This window comes from Scyliorhinus canicula, chromosome 9 (genome assembly GCF_902713615.1).
Source record: "Scyliorhinus canicula chromosome 9, sScyCan1.1, whole genome shotgun sequence".
NCBI classification, from domain to species: domain Eukaryota; kingdom Metazoa; phylum Chordata; class Chondrichthyes; order Carcharhiniformes; family Scyliorhinidae; genus Scyliorhinus; species Scyliorhinus canicula.
In genome coordinates this window covers 79,077,941-79,095,826 of record NC_052154.1, presented here as the reverse complement: position 1 = coordinate 79,095,826, position 17,886 = coordinate 79,077,941, and the positions used below count along the sequence as shown (strand labels likewise).

The window sequence follows — 17,886 nt, the reverse complement described above, 5'->3', positions numbered from 1 at the left end:
TCATTTCTGTCTTTGTTATTTTCGTGGTCGTTCTTGTTGTTGTTTTTGTCGTTTCTGTCCTGGTTGTTTTCGTTGGCGTTCTTGTTGTTATCATTCTTGTTGTTCTTTTTGTCGCGCTTGTTGATTCTGTTTTTGTTGTTTTCGCTTTTATTCTTGTTCTTTTTCTTGTCATGCTTGTTGTTTCTGGGATGCTTCTCGTTGCTTTTGTCGTTTTTGTTGCGCTGCATTTTGTTTTTGTTGTTGCTGTTGTTGTTCTTGTTTCTGTTGTGCTTCTTGCGGTTTTTGTTGTTCTTGTTGCACTCAATGAGTGTGCCATGTGGATGATTTGAGTCATTGTCACAGTTATTGGTGCCAGTGTCCTTTGTGGTATCTGCTACATTGAGCGTATCTTCTTGAGAATTGTGAGAATGATCTGATATTGCATTGATGTTGGTGACATCAGTCATTTGTGGTGGATTCGATTCCTCTTCTTTGCTTACTTGGTACTCCTCTTCTAGAGTCATTTCTGGTTCACTTGAACCATCATTGATTTCTAGGTGCTCCTCTTTTGGAGTCATTTCAGGTTTATTTGAATCATCTGCGATCTCTTTCTGCTCCTTTTCTGGAGTCAAAATCTTCACGATTTCTATTGACGTGGTCTCTCTGGACTCTTGGTGCTCCTCTTCTGGAGGCAAAATCTTCAGGATTTCTATTGACGTGGTCTCTCTGGACTCTTGGTGCTCCTCTTCTGGAGCCAAAATCCTCAATATTTCAATTGACGTGGTCTCTCTGGACTCATGGGTGGCCTTCCTCTGATTATTGAGTGCTTCTGTGCAGACGAGCTGAGATATATCAGTCTCGCTGTGATCTTGCACATCCTGTATGGGATTTGTGATTTCTTCGTCACTTGTCTCACATACAGTGGGTAGACATTCAGTGTCTTCTTCTGGTGGCTCAAATAAGCTTGACAGATCTTCATGGTCTTGTACATGCATGGCATTCGCTATGGAGTATTTGCTTGCTTCCATTTTTGAGTCTGTCACCGAGCTGTCTGGGGATGCTTGCGTCGCTCTCTTTGTGGAGTTTGTCATCGCTCTCTCTGTGGAGTTTGTCATCGCTCTCTCTGTGGAGTCTGTCATTGTTCTCTTTGTGCAGTATTCTCGCTGTAGAGTCAATCTGTGCTCTCTCAACGGAGTCGTTCTGTGCTCTCTGTGTGGTGTCGTCTTCGTCTTGGGGTATTCCTGTCATCCAATGCACCGATGATCTGCCATGGCACCATGGTATTGGATTCATCTACCATGAGAAGAGTCATATTGAGCTTTTCAACCGTGTTGCTGATGCTGTGATCAGGATCTCCGAATAACTCAGCCATGTCTGAGCAGTATTGTGTGTATTGTTCGTTGGACAAATCATCACTTTCTGTTTCGGAGTTGTGATCGTTCTCTTCATGTTCAATGAACAAATTATCTTGTGTGGAGGCTGGGACCTTTCGTGGTGCGTGGACCATTCTCTGTTTCTTGGCGTCAGGCCGCAGAATAATCCTGCACTCACGAGTCGGAGTGTCATATATGCTGGGCTGAAGATTCCCCATTCTGAAGAACTCATCGTCGGGATCTTCACGGTACAACACCTATAGTTGCGGTTCGGATTTGGTACTGGGGTAGCCATCTCCCAAGATGAAATCTTCGTCTGAGTCGTAGTCTACAAGGACCATATCATCTTCTAGGGCGGTGCTAACTGCTTATTCCAGGGTGTTGCGAAAGGTATTTTCAACTGCTGGTGTAAGTTTGGGCATTGTTCTGTCTTTTGAGGCAGGAAAATTGGGTTTTGCAGCTTTAAATTTCTTTTTGTTCATTTGCATGCATTTCCCTTTTAAGTGGGCGTGGTGCTGGTCCTCTGACGTCATGACGCTCGTGACGTCATGCGTAGGACTTGATTGCCCATGCGCACACCGAGTTTCCTGTACTGTGCCCTCTTTTTGCAACTGAGCATGTGCAGCTCCTTTCCCAAGATGACTACCGCTCAGAACCTCCGTCTTTCTCCGATTCAACCCTGCCTCCGCCTCGTGGTGAGTGTTCGCGACATTTTCACCAATTTTGTTTTCTAAATGGTGATTCTGTGTTTGTAGAGACTCAAAGTACTGACTTTGGTTTTGTTCATAAGCAAGGCATTTTTGTATAGCGATTTCTAGAGTTAGATACTTATTTTGTGAAAGTTCTTCCTTCAAATTTTTATCAGATAGTCCAGAAATTATTTGATGCATTATCACAGTGTCTCTGAAATCAGCATAATAACAGCCTTGTGGTGTTAACTTGAGATTTGTAGTAAAATCAGAGATGGGCCCTCCGCTTCTCTGACAAGAGTTAAATCTTTCCAGCATCTCACCGGACTGACTGTTACAGTGTTCAGCAAATTTTTTGAGTATAACGTCTACTTTGGTGCTGTCCTCACCTTCTAAGTAATTGAAGCAATTATAGATTTCTCTAGCTTCATGCCCTCCTGTTGAGAGTAGTAGGGCTATTTTCGTTGCGTCAGAGGCAGTGCTTAAATCATTAGCTGTGACAAATATTTGGAACAGCTGTTCAAACATTTTCCAGTTACAACTTAAATTACCAGTTGTTTCCAGCTGCCGGGGAGTTCCAACAAGTTCCATCGAATCAGTTAGTCGTCGAGGATCCATTTGCTGCGAAGTCTTCCACAGTCGAATATCCAGTTTAAGTTTTTCTTCTCTTGCTGGTGTCTAGCTAGCTTTCTGAAATCACTCCTGGTATCATATATTATTCTCTAAGTCTGAATAAAGATTGTAGACTTCCAGTTAACACAAATACTTTATTCAGTGGGTTTGTTCTGTTTCCAGAGCTCAGCTCGATGTAATACAGTCAAGAGGTATGACCAGTGAAGCTAAGGTAAACTGCCTATGCTGAGCTGTCTCTGTCTGCTGCTGCTCACTAACCCTGTGCTTCTGAAAGAGGTGGATAATACCTTGGGCTGGACCCGTCTCTGATGCTGCCCTCTAGTGATGCTGTGGCTGTTACATCTGTCTGTCGTCTCTTGTGTATGGCAGATGTATGTACAGATGTACAAATTACTACAGTGGGGTGTTCTGGGGGGAGGGGGGGGTGGTGCCGGGGCAGAGGGGGGGCGGTGTGTGGGGACCCGGCTGGCGCCAGGTCCCTGAGGGAGACCGTGTCTTGGTGGTCGTTGGGGTACGCCACGTAGGCGTACTGCGGGTTCGCGTGAAGTATCTGTACCCTCTCAACCAACGGGTCCGCCTTGTGGAGCCGCACATGCTTACGGGGGAGAACAGGTCCTGGAGCTGCCAGCCACGTTGGGAGCGAAACCCCGGATGTGGACTTCCTGGGGAAGGCAAAGAGACGTTCATGGGGAGTTTCGTTAGTCGCAGTGCAAAGGAGCGACCGAATGGAGTGAAGGGAGTCGGGGAGGACATTCTGCTAGCGGGAGGCCGGGAGATTTCTGGACCGTAAGGCCAGCTGGACGGCCTTCCAGACCGTCCCATTCTTCTGCTCCACCTGCCCGTTTCCCCGGGGATTATAGCTGGTCGTCCTGCTGGAGGCGATATCCCTGCTGAGCAGGTACTGGCGCAGCTCATCGCTCATAAATGAGGATCCCCAGTTGCTGTGGACGTAGGCGGGGAAACTGAACAGAGTGAATATGGTGTTGAGGGCTTTGATGACGGTGGCAGACGTCATATCGGGGCAGGGGATGGAGAATTCGTCGACCACGTTAAGAAAGTACGTGTTTTGGTCGGTGGAGGGGAGGGGCCCTTTGAAATCCACACTGAGGCGTTCAAAGGGGTGGGAGGCCTTCACCAGGTGCACTCGGTCTGGCCGGTAGAATTGCGGTTTACACTCCTTGCAGACCTGGCAGTCTCTGGTGATTGCCCTAACTTCCTCAATGGAGTAGGGCAGATTGAGGGCTTTTATGAAGTGAAAAAACGGGTGACCCCTGGGTGACAGAGAGCGTCGTGTAGGGTCCGGATTCGGTCCACTTGTGCGTTGGCACATGTACCTCGGGATAGGGCATCGGGGGGCCCGTTGAGCTTACCGGGGCGATACAAAATCTCGTAATTGTAGGTGGAGAGCTCAATCCTCCACCTCAAGATCTTATCATTTTTGATCTTGCCCCGCTGTGTGTTATTGAAATGAAGGCTACTGACCGTTAGTCAGTGAGGAGAGTGAATCTCCTGCCGGCCAGGTAATGCCTCCAATGCCACACAGCTTCTACAATGGCTTGGGCCTCCTTTTTGACGGAGTGCCGAATTTCGGAGGCATGGTGGTGCATGAAAAGAATGCCACAGGTCTGCCAGCCTGGTTGAGGGTGGCGGCCAGAGTGATGTCTGATGCATCGCTCTCGACTTGAAAGGGGAGGGTCTCGTCGACTGCGTGCATCGCGACCTTGGCGATGTCGGCCTTGATTCGATTGAAGGCCTGGTGAGCCTCGGTCGTCAGGGGGAAAATGGTGGAGTGAATGAGTGGGCGGGCCTTGTCCGCATAGTTAGGGACCCACTGGGCATAGTATGAGAAGAACCCCAGGCATCGTTTGATGGCCTTGGGGCAGTGGGGGAGGGGGAGTTCCATGAGGGGGCGCATGCGATCGGGGTCGGGCCCTAGAACTCCATTTTGAACCACATAGCCGAGGATGGTTAATCAGTTAGTGCTGAACACGCACTTCCCCTTGTTGTACGTATGGTTGAAGGGTTTGGCGGTGTGGAGGAATTTGGAAAGGTTAGCGTCATGGTCCTGCTGGTCGTGGCCACAGATGGTGACGTTATCCAGGTACGGGAAGGTGGCCCGCAGTCTGTACCGGTTAACCATTTGGTCCATCTCCCATTGGAAGACCGAGACCCCGTTAGTGATGCTGAAGGGAACCATAAAGAAATGGTAAAGGCAGCCGTCTGCTTCAAAAGCGGTGTATGGGCGGACTGCCTTGCAAATGGGGAGCTGGTGGTAGGCAGATTTTAGGTCCACTGTCGAGAAAATCCGGTACTGTGCAATCCGATTGACCATATCAGATACGCGTGGGAGGGGGTACACGTCGAGCTGCGTGTACCGGTTGATGGTCTGACTGTAGTCAACAACCATCCTATTTTTCTCCCCAGTTTTTACAACTACCACTTGAGCTCTCCAGGGGCTGTTGCTGGCCTGTATAATACCTTCCCGTAGCAGCCGCTGGACCTCAGACCTAATGAAGGTCCTGTCCTGGGCACTGTGCCGTCTGCTCCTGGGGGCGACGGGTTTGCAATCCAGGTGAGGTTCGCAAACAGAGAAGGCGGGTTGACTTTAAGGGTCGTGAGACTGCAAACAGTAAGAACATAAGAACTAGGAGCAGGAGTAGGCCATCTGGCCCCTCGAGCCTGCTCCGCCATTCAATGAGATCATGGCTGATCTTTTGTGGACTCAGCTCCACTTTCCGGCCTGAACACCATAACCCTTAATCCCTTTATTCTTCAAAAAACTATCTATCTTTACCTTAAAAACATGTAATGAAGGAGCCTCAACTGCTTCACTGGGCAAGGAATTCCATAGATTCACAACCCTTTGGGTGAAGAAGTTCCTCCTAAACTCAGTCCTAAATCTACTTCCCCTTATTTTGAGGCTATGTCCCCTAGTTCTGCTTTCACCCGCCAGTGGAAACAACCTGCCCGCATCTATCCTATCTATTCCCTTCATAATTTTAAATGTTTCTATAAGATCCCCCCTCATCCTTCTAAATTCCAACGAGTACAGTCCCAGTCTACTCAACCTCTCCTCATAATCCAACCCCTTCAGCTCTGGGATTAACCTAGTGAATCTCCTCTGCACACCCTCCAGCGCCAGTACGTCCTTTCTCAAGTAAGGAGACCAAAACTGAACACAATACTCCAGGTGTGGCCTCACTAACACCTTATACAATTGAAACATAACCTCCCTAGTCTTAAACTCCATCCCTCTAGCAATGAAGGACAAAATTCCATTTGCCTTCTTAATCACCTGTTGCACCTGTAAACCAACCTTCTGTGACTCATGCACTAGCATGGGTCTGACTGTAGGGATGGTAGAGGTCTGCAAAATTTTAGGGTTAGGCTCTGGAGGTTGCACTGGAAGTCCAGGCCGAGTAGCAAGGCAGCACAGAGATTGGGGAGGACGTAGAGCCTGAAGTCGCTGAACTCTACGCCCTGGGTGGTCGTGAGGATGGCGGTGCAGTACCCTCGATCGCCATGGAGTGGGATCTGGAGGCCAGGGCGATTTTCTGGTTAATGGGGTGTACCGTGAGGGAGCAACGCATTACTGTATCGGGGTGGATGAAGCTCTCAGTGCTCCCGGAGTCCAGAAGGCATGATGTCTCGTGCCCATCGACCTTCACTGTCGTTGACACGGTCGCGAAGTTGTGCGGTTGGGACTGGTCGATCGTGATGGAGGCGAGACGCGGATGGTCGGCAGCAGTTGCAGGCGATGAGTGGCCAGATGAGGTGCCCGACGAGCAGGGGTCCTGAGGCGGGGAAGATGTCAGTGCCATGGGCGGAGCCAGCAGGCAGGGATCTACCCCCGTACCTGTAGTATAGGGGCCTTACCGTAATATACCTTATATACAATATATACAATACAACAATAAAACAGTGGTGACTACCACAATGGTGTAAGTACATTCACAGTGCTGTTACAAAGGGATTCCAGGATTTTGACCCAGCCACAGCGAAGGAAGGACAATATAGTTCCAAGTCAGGATGACATGTGGCTTGGAGGGGAACTTGCTGGTGGTGGTGTCTCCACAGATCTGCTGCTCTTGTCCTTCCAGTTAGCTGAGGTCGAAGGTTTGGAAGGCCCTGCTGAAAAATTAATTATCAACTGGTGAAATCTGAAATAAAACTTAAAAATGAATTGGAGGAGCTACTAATTGAAAAATTGGATACTCTTTTGGGTTGAGAAATTCAGATTCTTGGCTGCCTGTTAAATGAACAGGGTCACTAACGAGGTAACAGTGAGGGCTACTCGGTTGCTAAGTAACTAAGTAACTTGGATACAACTCAGTGGAGGTGATGAGTGAGTAGATGTTTGGCTCAGAGTCTGGACACGGCCGTGCATCCAGATGCATAAAATGGAGGGACATGAGTACGAGGGGCAGGGGGCGCAGACACCTCCGCAGCGGGTTAGTCTGGCCGCCCGGAAAACAGGCCTGTATCGGCCTGACCTGCCCTCCCTGCGCCGCATGCAAATGGACGATGAAATGAGCAAGCTGCCGGGCGATCACAGCCGGAACACAACCATGTGCAGCACAGGTAACAGAGGCTGGAGCCGGTGAGAGAGGTGGGACAGACCAGAGAGAGAGAGAGAGAGAGAGGAGGATCTGGAAAGGGAGGAAAGAAGGAAGGTGCACAAGGGAGAGGAGGGGAGAAGGAGGGGAAGCTCAAGTAGGGTTGCCAACCCTCCAGGATTAACCTGATGTCTCCACAGAGTTTTTACAGCACAAAAAGAGGCCCTTTGGCCCATCCTATGGGCACCAGTCATTAAGCACCTATCTATTCTAATCTTATTTTCCAGCACTTGGTCAGAACCTTGTATGCTATGGTGTTTAAAGTGCTCCTCTAAATGCTTCTTAAAAGTTGTGAGGGTTCCTGCCACCCTTTCAGGCAGTGACTCCCAGATTCCCATCACCCTCTTGGTGAAAGCGTTTCCTCAAATCCCCTCTAAATCTCCTGACCCTTACCTTAAATCTACTCTCCCTGGTTCTTGAACCCTGAATGATCGATGGATGGATATTTATTGTCACATGTACCTAATGTACCATCAATAACCACAAGACAAAATGGTGAACTATTGAGGCTTTATTGCACTAGATGTTAAGCCTCCTGCAGCTGGAACCAGAATGGATGCAGCGCAGGAGAGGGCGCACTTTTATACAGCACCTACAGTGCCTGGGTGGAGCCAGCAGGCCGGAGTTTACTGTATTGGCTGGAGTACAGTGGCAGTACCGTAATACACGTAGTGTATAACCAGTGGTGTTTACCACAGCACCAAAGTACAGTGAAAAGTATTTTCCTGTGGCCAAGGCAACATACACAGTACGTACATAGTAGACAAAAGAATAATCAACAGAGTACATGGACAAATGGTACATCAACAAACAGTGATTGGTTACAATGCAGAACACGGGCCAAACAAAGCAATACATGAGCAAGAGCAGCATAGAGCATCGTGAATAGTGTTCTTACAGGGAACAGATCAGTCCCAGGGAGAATCGTTGAGGATTCTAGTAGCTGTGGGGAAGAATCTGTTCCTATGTCTGGATGTGCGGGCCTTCAGACTTCTGTATCTTCTGCCTTATGGAAGGGTCTGGAAGAGGGCAAAGACTGGGTGGGAGAGATCTCTGACAATGCTGTCTGCCTTCCTGAGGCAGCGGGAAATTTCAACAACTCGGGAGGGTTTAAACTAATTCAGCAGGGGGTTGGGAACCTGAATTGTACTCTCCAGGTTGAGAGTAGTGAGGTCATGCGTAAGGTTTCAAGGTTGCAGGAGTGTACAGGCAGGCAGGAAGGTGGTTTAAAGTGTGTCTACTTCAACGCCAGGAGCATCCGGAATAAGATGGATGAACTTGCAGCATAGGTTGGTACATGGGACTTTGACGTTGTGGCCATTTCAGAGACATGGCTAGAGCAGGGACAGGAATGGCTGTTGCAGGTTCCGGGGTTTAGATATTTCAGTAAGCTCAGGGAAGGTGGTAAAAGAGGGGGAGGGGTGGCATTGTTTGTCAAGGACAGTATTAAGGTGGCAGAAAGGACGTTTGATGAGAACTCGTCTACTGAGGTAATATGGGCTGAGGTTAGAAACAGGAAAGGAGAGGTCACCCTATTGGGAGTTTTCTATAGGCCTCCGAAAAGTTCCAGAGATGTAGAGGAAAGATGATTCTGGATAGGAGCGAAAATAACAGGGTAGTTGTTATGGGGGACTTTAACTTTCCAAATATTGACTGGAAACACTATAGTTCGAGTACTTTAGATGGATCCGTTTTTGTCCAATGTGTGCAGGAGGGTTTCCTGATGCAGTATGTAGATAGGCCAACAAGAGGCGAGGCCGTATTGGATTTGGTACTGGGTAATGAACCAGGACAGGTGTTAGATTTGGAGGTAGGTGAACACTTTGGTGATAGTGACCACAATTCAGTTACGTTTACTTTAGCGATGGAAAGAGATAGGTATATATCGCAGGGGAAGAGTTATAGCTGGGGGAAAGGCAATTATGATGCAATGAGGCAAGACTTAGGATGTATAGGTTGGGGAAGGAAACTTCAGGGGATGGGCACAATTGAAATGTGGAGCTCGTTCAAGGAACAGCTACTGCGTGTCCTTGACAAGTATGTACCTGTCAGGCAGGGAGGAAGTGGTCGAGCGAGGGAACCGTGGTTAACTAAAGTAGTTGAATCACTTGTCAAGAGGAAGAAGGAGGCTTATGTAAAGATGAGATGTGAGGGTTCAGTTAGGGCGCTTGAGAGTTACAAGTTAGCTAGGAAGGATCCTTCAGGGAGAGAGATAAGAAGAGCCAGGAGGGGACATGAGAATTCTTTGGCAGGTAGGATCAAGGATAACCCTAAAGCTTTCTTTAGATATGTCAGGAATAAAAGAATGACTAGGGTAAGAGTAGGGCTAGTCAAGGACAGTAGTAGGAAGTTGTGCGTGGAGTCTGAAGAGATAGGAGAGGTGCTAAATCAATATTTTTCATCAGCATTCACGCAGGAAAAAGACAATGTTGTCGAGGAGAATACTGAGATACAGGCTACTAGACTAGAAGGGCTTGAGGTTCATAAGGAGGAGGTGTTAGCAATTCTGGAAAGTGTGAAAATAGATAAGTCCCCTGGGCCGGATGGGATTTATCCTAGGATTCTCTGGGAAGCTAGGGAGGAGATTGCTGAGTCTTTGGCTTTGATCTTTATGTCATCATTGTCTACAGGAATAGTGCCAGAAGACTGGAGGATAGCAAATGTTGTCCCCTTGTTCAAGAAGGGGAGTAGAGACAACCCCGGTAACTATAGACCAGTGAGCCTTACTTCTGTTGTGGGCAAAGTCTTGGAAAGGTTTATAAGAGATAGGATTTATAATCATCTAGAAAGGAATAATTTGATTCGAGATAGTCAACACGGTTTTGTGAAGGGTAGGTCATGCCTCACAAATCTTATTGAGTTCTTTGAGGTGACCAAACAGGTGGATGAGGGTAAAGCAGTTGATGTTGTATATATGGATTTCAGTAATGCATTTGACAAGGTTCCCTACGGTAGGCTATTGCAGAAAATACAGAGGCATGGGTTCCAGGGTGATTTAGCATTTTTGTATCAGAAATTGGCTAGCTGTAAGAAGACAGAGGGTGGTGGTTGATGGGAAATGTTCAGCCTGGAGTTCAGTTACTAGTGATGTACCACAAGGATCTGTTTTGGGGCCATTGCTGTTTGTTATTTTTATAAATGACCTGGAGGAGGGCGTAGAAGGATGGGTGAGTAAATTTGCAGATGACACTAAAGTCGGTGGAGTTGTTGACAGTGCGGAAGGATGTTACAGGATACAGAGGGACATAGATGAGCTGCAAGAGCTGGACTGAGAGATGGGAAATGGAGTTTAATGCAGAAAAGTGTGAGGTGATTCATTTTGGAAGGAGTAACAGGAATACAGCGTACTGGGCTAATGGTAAGATTCTTGGTAGTGTGGATGAGCAGAGAGATCTTGGTGTCCACGTACATAGATCCCTGAAAGTTGCCACCCAGGTTGATAGGGTTGTAAGAAGGCATACGGTGGTTTTTATTGGTAGAGGGATTGAGATTCGGAGCCATGAGGTCATGTTGCAGCTGTACAACACTCTGATGCGGCCGCATTTGGAGTATTGCGTGCAGTTCTGGTCGCCGCATTATAGGAAGGATGTGGAAGCATTGGAAAGGGTGCAGAGGAGATTTACCAGGATGTTGCCTGGTATGGAGGAAAGATCTTATGAGGAAAGGTTGAGAGACTTAAGGCTGTTTTCATTAGAGAGAAGAAGGTTAAGAGGGACTTAATGGAGGCATACAAAATGAACAGAGGATTAGATAGCGTGGACAGTGAGAGCCTTTTTCCTCGGCTGGTGATGGCTAGCATGAGGGGACATAGCTTTAGATTGAGGGGAGATAGAGAGAGGACAGATGTCAGAGGTAGGTTCTTTACTCAGAGAGTAGTAAGGGCATGGAATGCCCTGCCTGCAACAGTAGTGGACTCGCCGACATTAAGGGCATTTAAATGGTCATTGGATAAACATATGGATAAGGGAATAGTGTAGATGGGCTTTAGAGTAGTTTCAGAGGTTGGCGCAACATCGAGGGCCGAAGGGCCTGTACTGCGCTGTAATGTTCTATGTTCAGCCTTCCCTACTTGAAGGAAAACAACCCCAGCCTTGCCAGCCTCTTCTTTTCATAGCTGAAACGCTCCAGCCCAGGCAACATTCTGGTGAATCTCCTCTGCACCCTCCCTTGTGCAATCATATCCTTCCTGTAGTGTGGCGATCAGAAAGACACACAAACTTCAGCCTAATAAGCGTTTTATATAGCTCCATCATAACCTCCATGGCTCTTATTATCTGCCTTGGCTGATAAAGGCAAGTATCCCATATGCCTTCTTAACCACCTTATCTAACTCTCCAGGCGTTACATAAGGTGCACTCAGGGCACTTCTCTGTGCAATCCTAGAGAGAAATCATAGAGATATTTTTTAAAGATTGTGTTTTTTGTTAGATTCTTTGAACATTTCTTTCCACCAGATATAAAATTGTTGACAATACGAGGATGGATGAGTTGGCTGACAAATGGCTGGCGTGTGGAGAAAGTCATGTGATGAAACCTCCAGGAATACATTTTAATCACAGTTGGCAACACTGGAAAGCTGAGAAGGAGAAAGATGGGAAAGAGGAAAAGTGGGACGGAGAAGAGAGGAAGCAGAAAGGGGTGTAACCGGGAAGGTTGATGGAGGGAGGGACAAAAATCTAGAGGCTTAGAGACTGGAGAAGGAAAAGATAACATCCTCAACACGGCAAAGTCGAGATGGCAAAAGAGGGAGCAAGGGGCTGTGTGAGAACTCAATGAGGAGATACCTCAGGAAACAGGGGGGGAAATGAGAGTAAGGGGAGGCAGGATCAAAGAAGAGTCATATTGGACTTAGAAAATTAACTCTGTTTCTCTCTCCACAGATGCTGTCAGAGTTTTTCTACCATTTTCTGTTTTTCGTACAGCCCAACAGATAGGATTGTGCTTTAAAGGATGCTGTATATGTGTCTGCTGCAGAGTAGCTGCATTGAGCAGAAGTTGTGATCATAACATATGTGATCAGCCACAAGGGCTGTTGGCGTAGAAAACAGAGATTCGTATCTAATCTGTGCCGTGCTTGCCTCAGAAAAACCTTGCACTGGCAACAGATGCCATAAGTGGAAGGGAATTCAAACTCTTCAACAAGCAAAAGTTGCCCATAAATACAGTTCTGTTTTTCAATCGTCTAGAAGACATAAAACAGGCTTCTGGAAAATAATATGACCAAATATGAAGATCGTCAGATATTTAAAGGGCAATCTTATGAGTCTGTAGTCCTGGGCAAAGCCCTTCCCCAAGTGCAGGCCAAGGAGAGTCCTCAGTCCTCAGGAATTTAAGATGTGGAGATGCCGGCGTTGGACTGGGGTGAGCACAGTAAGAAGTCTTACAACACCAGGTTAAAGTCCAACAGGTTTGTTTCAAATCACTAGCTTCCGGAGCACTGCTCGTTCCTCAGGTGAATCTGAGGAAGGAGCAGTGCTCCGAAAGCTAGTGATTTGAAACAAACCTGTTGGACTCTAACCTGGTAGGAATTTAAGAGATCAGATGGGTACAATGTGCAAAGTACCCTGTGAGCAAAATGTCAATTGCCTGAACATTATATACATGTTAAGATGTAGCTTGATGAAACATAAGCCAAAATATAGAAAACGTCAGCAAACTTACTCTGCTCCCCCAATAGTAAAATGACCACCCAAGATGACAGATAAACTATTCAGTATAATGTTAATAGATGGTGTTTGTGGGTGTCTATCGATGCAGAATGGAAGTACAACTCAGGAGACTGCCAAACATACCGAAGCCCCAAGATGTGACACCATCTCAATGTGGTTTAAATTGGCACAGAGTGGGGTGGAACTGAAGCTTAATTCACCCCCTTCACTGTGCCTGCCTCAGTGCAAATAGCTCTCACATAAAAGGACGCCACAGGACTAACTGAACTGTTAGTTGATCCTTTGTTCCTCTTAATATGCTCTGTAGATGTTGAAGATGGTCTGGGACCAAGCATTCTGAGTACTGATTTTGTTTTTTTTTCCAGATGATTTCACAAATACTTCCTTTACCCTATTTGACCATCCCAAACAAAACCATGCAGCACTGGTGAGTGATTTTAATTTTGAATCCATGTTGAGCATGTGGAATCCAGGTAGTAGCAGTTAATCATGAAGAATAAAGGGTGGGGTTTTCTGATCCTGAGGTTAGGTGTTGACGCCGTCGTAAATGGCGTCGCGTTTTACGACAGCGTCACCAGGCCCCCAGGATCCTGCGCCCCACAGGGGCCAGTACGGCACTGGAGTGACTCACGCAGCTCCAGCTGCCGATACCAGTGTCAAACGGGCAGCGCGGGTCTGCGCATGCATGCTGCGACCGGCGCGAACTCGCGCATGCGCGCTAGTTGCCTTCTCCGCGCTGGCCCCAACGCAACATGGAGTAGAGCTACAGGGGCCCTGTGCGGAGTAAAAGAGGCCCCCACCAGGAGAGGCCGGCCCGCTGATCAATAGACCCCCCTCCCACCAGGCCACCCCCCTCCCCCCGCTGGATGAATGCCTTAGTCCCACCGGGTAGGACCACATGCGAATGTAGAGTGGCCCCCGACCAGCGCCGCACCGACCGCGCCGGCGCCAATGGCATCGATTCTCGGTCACCGGAGAATCGGCAGTCCGGCATCGCGTGAATCGCACCCCCTCCCGGCAATTCTCCGACTCAGCCCGGGATCAGAGAATCCTGCCCACAGACTTTACAGAGTGGATGTCCAGTTCAGGTCACTACACTTTAGTAAGGATGTGAGGATTCTGATAGAGTGCAGAAGATTACTGTCATGAAGCACAGTGATGTTATCTGTGAGGATCGCAATTTGGAACAGCTCATGGGGGTGCATAGTTTTGTTTTGCATTGGTGTGAGAGGACAAGTGAAACTCCAGGGAGAATAAACAGCCCAGTCATTGTGTAACAATCATTAAAAACTATTTATTAAAGTAAAGACAAATGCACAAGAACAGGACTACGCTCCTCTAATGCAATTAAGGTGTATGAATTACTAAACACACACACAGTTTATATAGAACTTACCGCTTGTTCCAAAATACCATTCTGATACCTGAATTCCGTAAGACTCCCCCATAGCCAGCTTATAGTTCCAACACAATACATGGATGATACTCAAGTCTGGGAAACATCTTTTCCTGCTCCGGTGAAGATGTTTAAAAAAGTTTGGTGGCTAGAAACTGGCTCGTCAGCTTTGTGAGACTGCTTGATTTTAACTGCCTTCCTGGCTTCTCAGGGTTGGGTCATTATACCTTTGTTCCTCTTTGATTAGGGGGCTGGTTTAGCACACTGGGCTAAATAGCTGGCTTTTAAAGCAGACCAAGACAAGCCAGCAGCACAGTTCAATTCCCGTAACAGCCTCCCCGAACAGGCGTCGGAATAGGCGACTAGGGGCTTTTCACAGTAACTTCATTTGAAGCCTACTTGTGACAATAAGTGATTTTCATTTTCATTTCATTATGCCTCCTGTATATTTGGCTGTCTGCCGCTATCAACTTCCTTGACTATACATGATCATATGTATACCTTATGGATGTTCCCAATCATCTATAATCTGTTTCTCCTCATAAACTATTCACAGGGATGGCAAGGTGGCACAGTGGTTAGCACTGCTGCCTCACAGCGCCAGGGATTCGGTTCAATTCCCACTTTGAGTCACTGTCTGTGTGGAGATTTTACATTCTCCCCGTGTCTGTGTGGGTTTCCTCCGGGTGTTCTATTTTCCTCCCACAGTCCAAAGATATGCAGGTTAGGTGGATTGGCTATGCTAAATTACCCCCTTAGTATTCAAAAGATTAGGTGGGGTTATTGGGTTACGGGGATATGGTGGGGTGTTCCTTGAGTAGGTCGGTGCAGACCCGATGGGCCGAATGGCCTCCTGCACTGTAATGATTCTATGATGCTACACCTGATTACTATCTAATTGGCTTTCTTGTTATTGGAAGAGACGGGGCCTTTCGAATATTGTCTGCTGCTGTCTCTAGGCAGATTTCTACCTGTTGCTGGTCATCCCGCATCCTATAATATTTTGTTCACTTTATTTTACTGCTACTGCTGTGCAGTTTCATTATAATACTAACAGAATTGTTCCAGGGATGAGAGATATTGGGTGTAAGGTTAGGTTGGAGAAGTTGGGATTGTTCTAGAAGCAGACAGAGCAAAGGAGATCGAGGGGAGATTTGATTCTGTGTACAAGATTATAATAGGTTTAAACATGGTGGAGATAAGGAAAAGCTGTTTCCATTAGCTGATGATGCAAGGACTAGAGATGCAGATTTCAGGTTTGGGAAAGATATGCAGGAGGGATGTGAGAAAGAACACAGCAAGTGATAATGACCTGGAACTCTCTGCCTATGAGGGTGATGGAAACAGAGACAATGAAAAATTTCAAAAGGAAATTGGATTGGCACTTGAGGGAAATAAATTCATAGCGTTACACGGGATCGAGTAGGGAATGGAACTGACTGGATTTCAGAATACAGAACTGGTATAGACTCGTTGGACAAATGGGATTGCTCCACTAAGAACCACATCGACTTGATGGGCTGAATGACCTTCTTCTGTGTTGTGATAACTCTATCTGTTACAAACCTGCTCTATCCGGCATAACATGATGAATTCATTTCTCTCAAGTGTCAATTCAATTTCCTTTTGAAATTGTTCCTGGTCTCTGTTTCAACCACCTTTCACGGCCTCAGGATATTCCAAAGCACTTTAGCAAATGGAGTGCTGTTGTAATATGGGAAAAGCAGCAGCTCATTTGTGCACAGCTCAGTCCAAAAAGCAGCAACGTGATAATGACAATAGAATATCTTTTAATGAGATTTGTTGAATGATATGTCTATATGGGGGGGGGCGCACAGTAGCACAGTGGTTAGCACTGGTGCCTCACTGCGCCAGGGACCTGGGTTAGATTCAGACCGGGTGCCCCAGTTTCCTCCCGCAGTCCAAAGATGTGCAGGTTAGGTGGATTGACTACGCTAAATTGCCCCTTAGTGTCTAACGGTTAGGTGGGGTTACGAGGGATAGGGCAGGGGAGTGGGCCCAGGTTAGGGTGCTCTTTTGGAGGGTCAGTGCAAACTTGATCGGCCAAATGACCCCCTTCCTATAATATTTTATGATATATCAGCCAGGACACTGCAGCCAGCTTCCCTGCTCTCCTTCAGAATAGTGCTGTGGAATCTTTAGATATTCATCTGAGGGGAGACATGATTATTCGAAAGGTGGTACCTCCAACAGTGCGGTGCACTCCTTCAGTCGTGTTGTGGTAAGACTAAACCCTCCCACCTCCCCGGCAACACTGCTTACACTGAGCCATGGCTGGCACTGGTGAGAATAAGAGTGAGAGCTCCATGTGCTTCACTCATAGCATTCACTTATAGGGGCACTTTTATGGAGATCTTAGAGGGAGATGTCCATCCACCCATCATTCTCGTTCAGGGGAGCAATCAGGCAGCAGTTTCTACAAAGGGAGGAAATAATGTTAAAAAGTGAAAAACATAAAACAATGTGAAACGACATTCCCTTCTACCGGGTAACCTTTATAATTGTGATCCCTGGTCTGCCCAGTTGTTTAGCCATGCCGGAGGATCGCTGAGTGCAAGTGACAAGTTTTCTCCCGATGGAAAGCGATATGCGATTCCCAGCATTCACATCGAGAAACCCTGGAGCCACTACAAGCCTTTGATCACTAAGGCCTCAAAGGACTGGTCTCATTTTGTATCGCAGTGTGGGGAATTTGTGCTTCCCAGAAGGGACTTCAAAGGTGAGAGTTTTGGTACAGTTGTTCCATTGGCACTTTTTTGCTGTTTTGCAAATGTTTAAAACTGGCGATCTGTTTACATCTTATTGGTACCACAGTAAGGGGAATACTGAGAAGCTCAAATTTTTTCCTGTTATCTTACTTTCGCCAGCTTTATTGCCAATACATCATGGCACAAAATTGTAACCAACTTTAAACCGCTGTCACATTTTAGTATTTTTTGACTGGCCATTGAAGGAATTTTATCTTTTTTTCATTGGAGATCATGGGCGGTATTCTCTGATCCTGAGGATGTGTTGACGCCGTCGTAAACGCCGTTGCATTTTATGACGGCGTCAACAGGCCCCTAGGATCAGCGATCCTGCACCGCACAGGGGGGCCAGCACGGCACTAGAGCGACGCACGCAGCTCCAGCTGCCGATACCAGAGTCAGAACGGGCGCCGTAGGTCTGCGCATGCGTGCTATGGCTGGCGCGAATTTGAGCATGCGCATGGGTTTCCTTCTCCGCACAGGCCCTGGCGCAACTTGGCGGAGAGCTACAGGGGCCTGGCATGGAGGAACATAGGCCCCCCACCAGAACAAGCCAGCCCGCCGATCGGTAGGCCCCGATCGCGGGCCAGGGCACCGTGGAGGACCCTCCCCCCGAGGTCAGTTCCCCCCCCCCCCAAACCAGGCCGCCCCCCCCGCAGGATAAACGGCAAGGTCCCATTGGGTAGTGGTTAGGCAGCATTGCTAACCACTGTGATGGATTATATGGTGGCAACGCCCAACACTACCTCTTTCCAACTTCTTG

General features: G+C 47.5%; 1 protein-coding gene across 1 annotated transcript in view; it reads left to right on the top strand.

Moving 5' to 3' along the window:
• The first annotated feature begins 7,022 nt into the window (after positions 1-7,022).
• Positions 7,023-17,886, top strand: part of LOC119970981 (testis, prostate and placenta-expressed protein-like) — a 32,442-nt gene continuing 21,578 nt past the window's right edge. Inside the window, exons 1-3 of the mRNA XM_038806093.1 lie at positions 7,023-7,255; positions 13,325-13,386; positions 16,900-17,095. Of these exons, the coding sequence (XP_038662021.1) occupies positions 7,066-7,255; positions 13,325-13,386; positions 16,900-17,095 (448 nt within the window). The 5' untranslated portion in view covers positions 7,023-7,065. The remainder of the gene's footprint in view (positions 7,256-13,324; positions 13,387-16,899; positions 17,096-17,886) is intronic.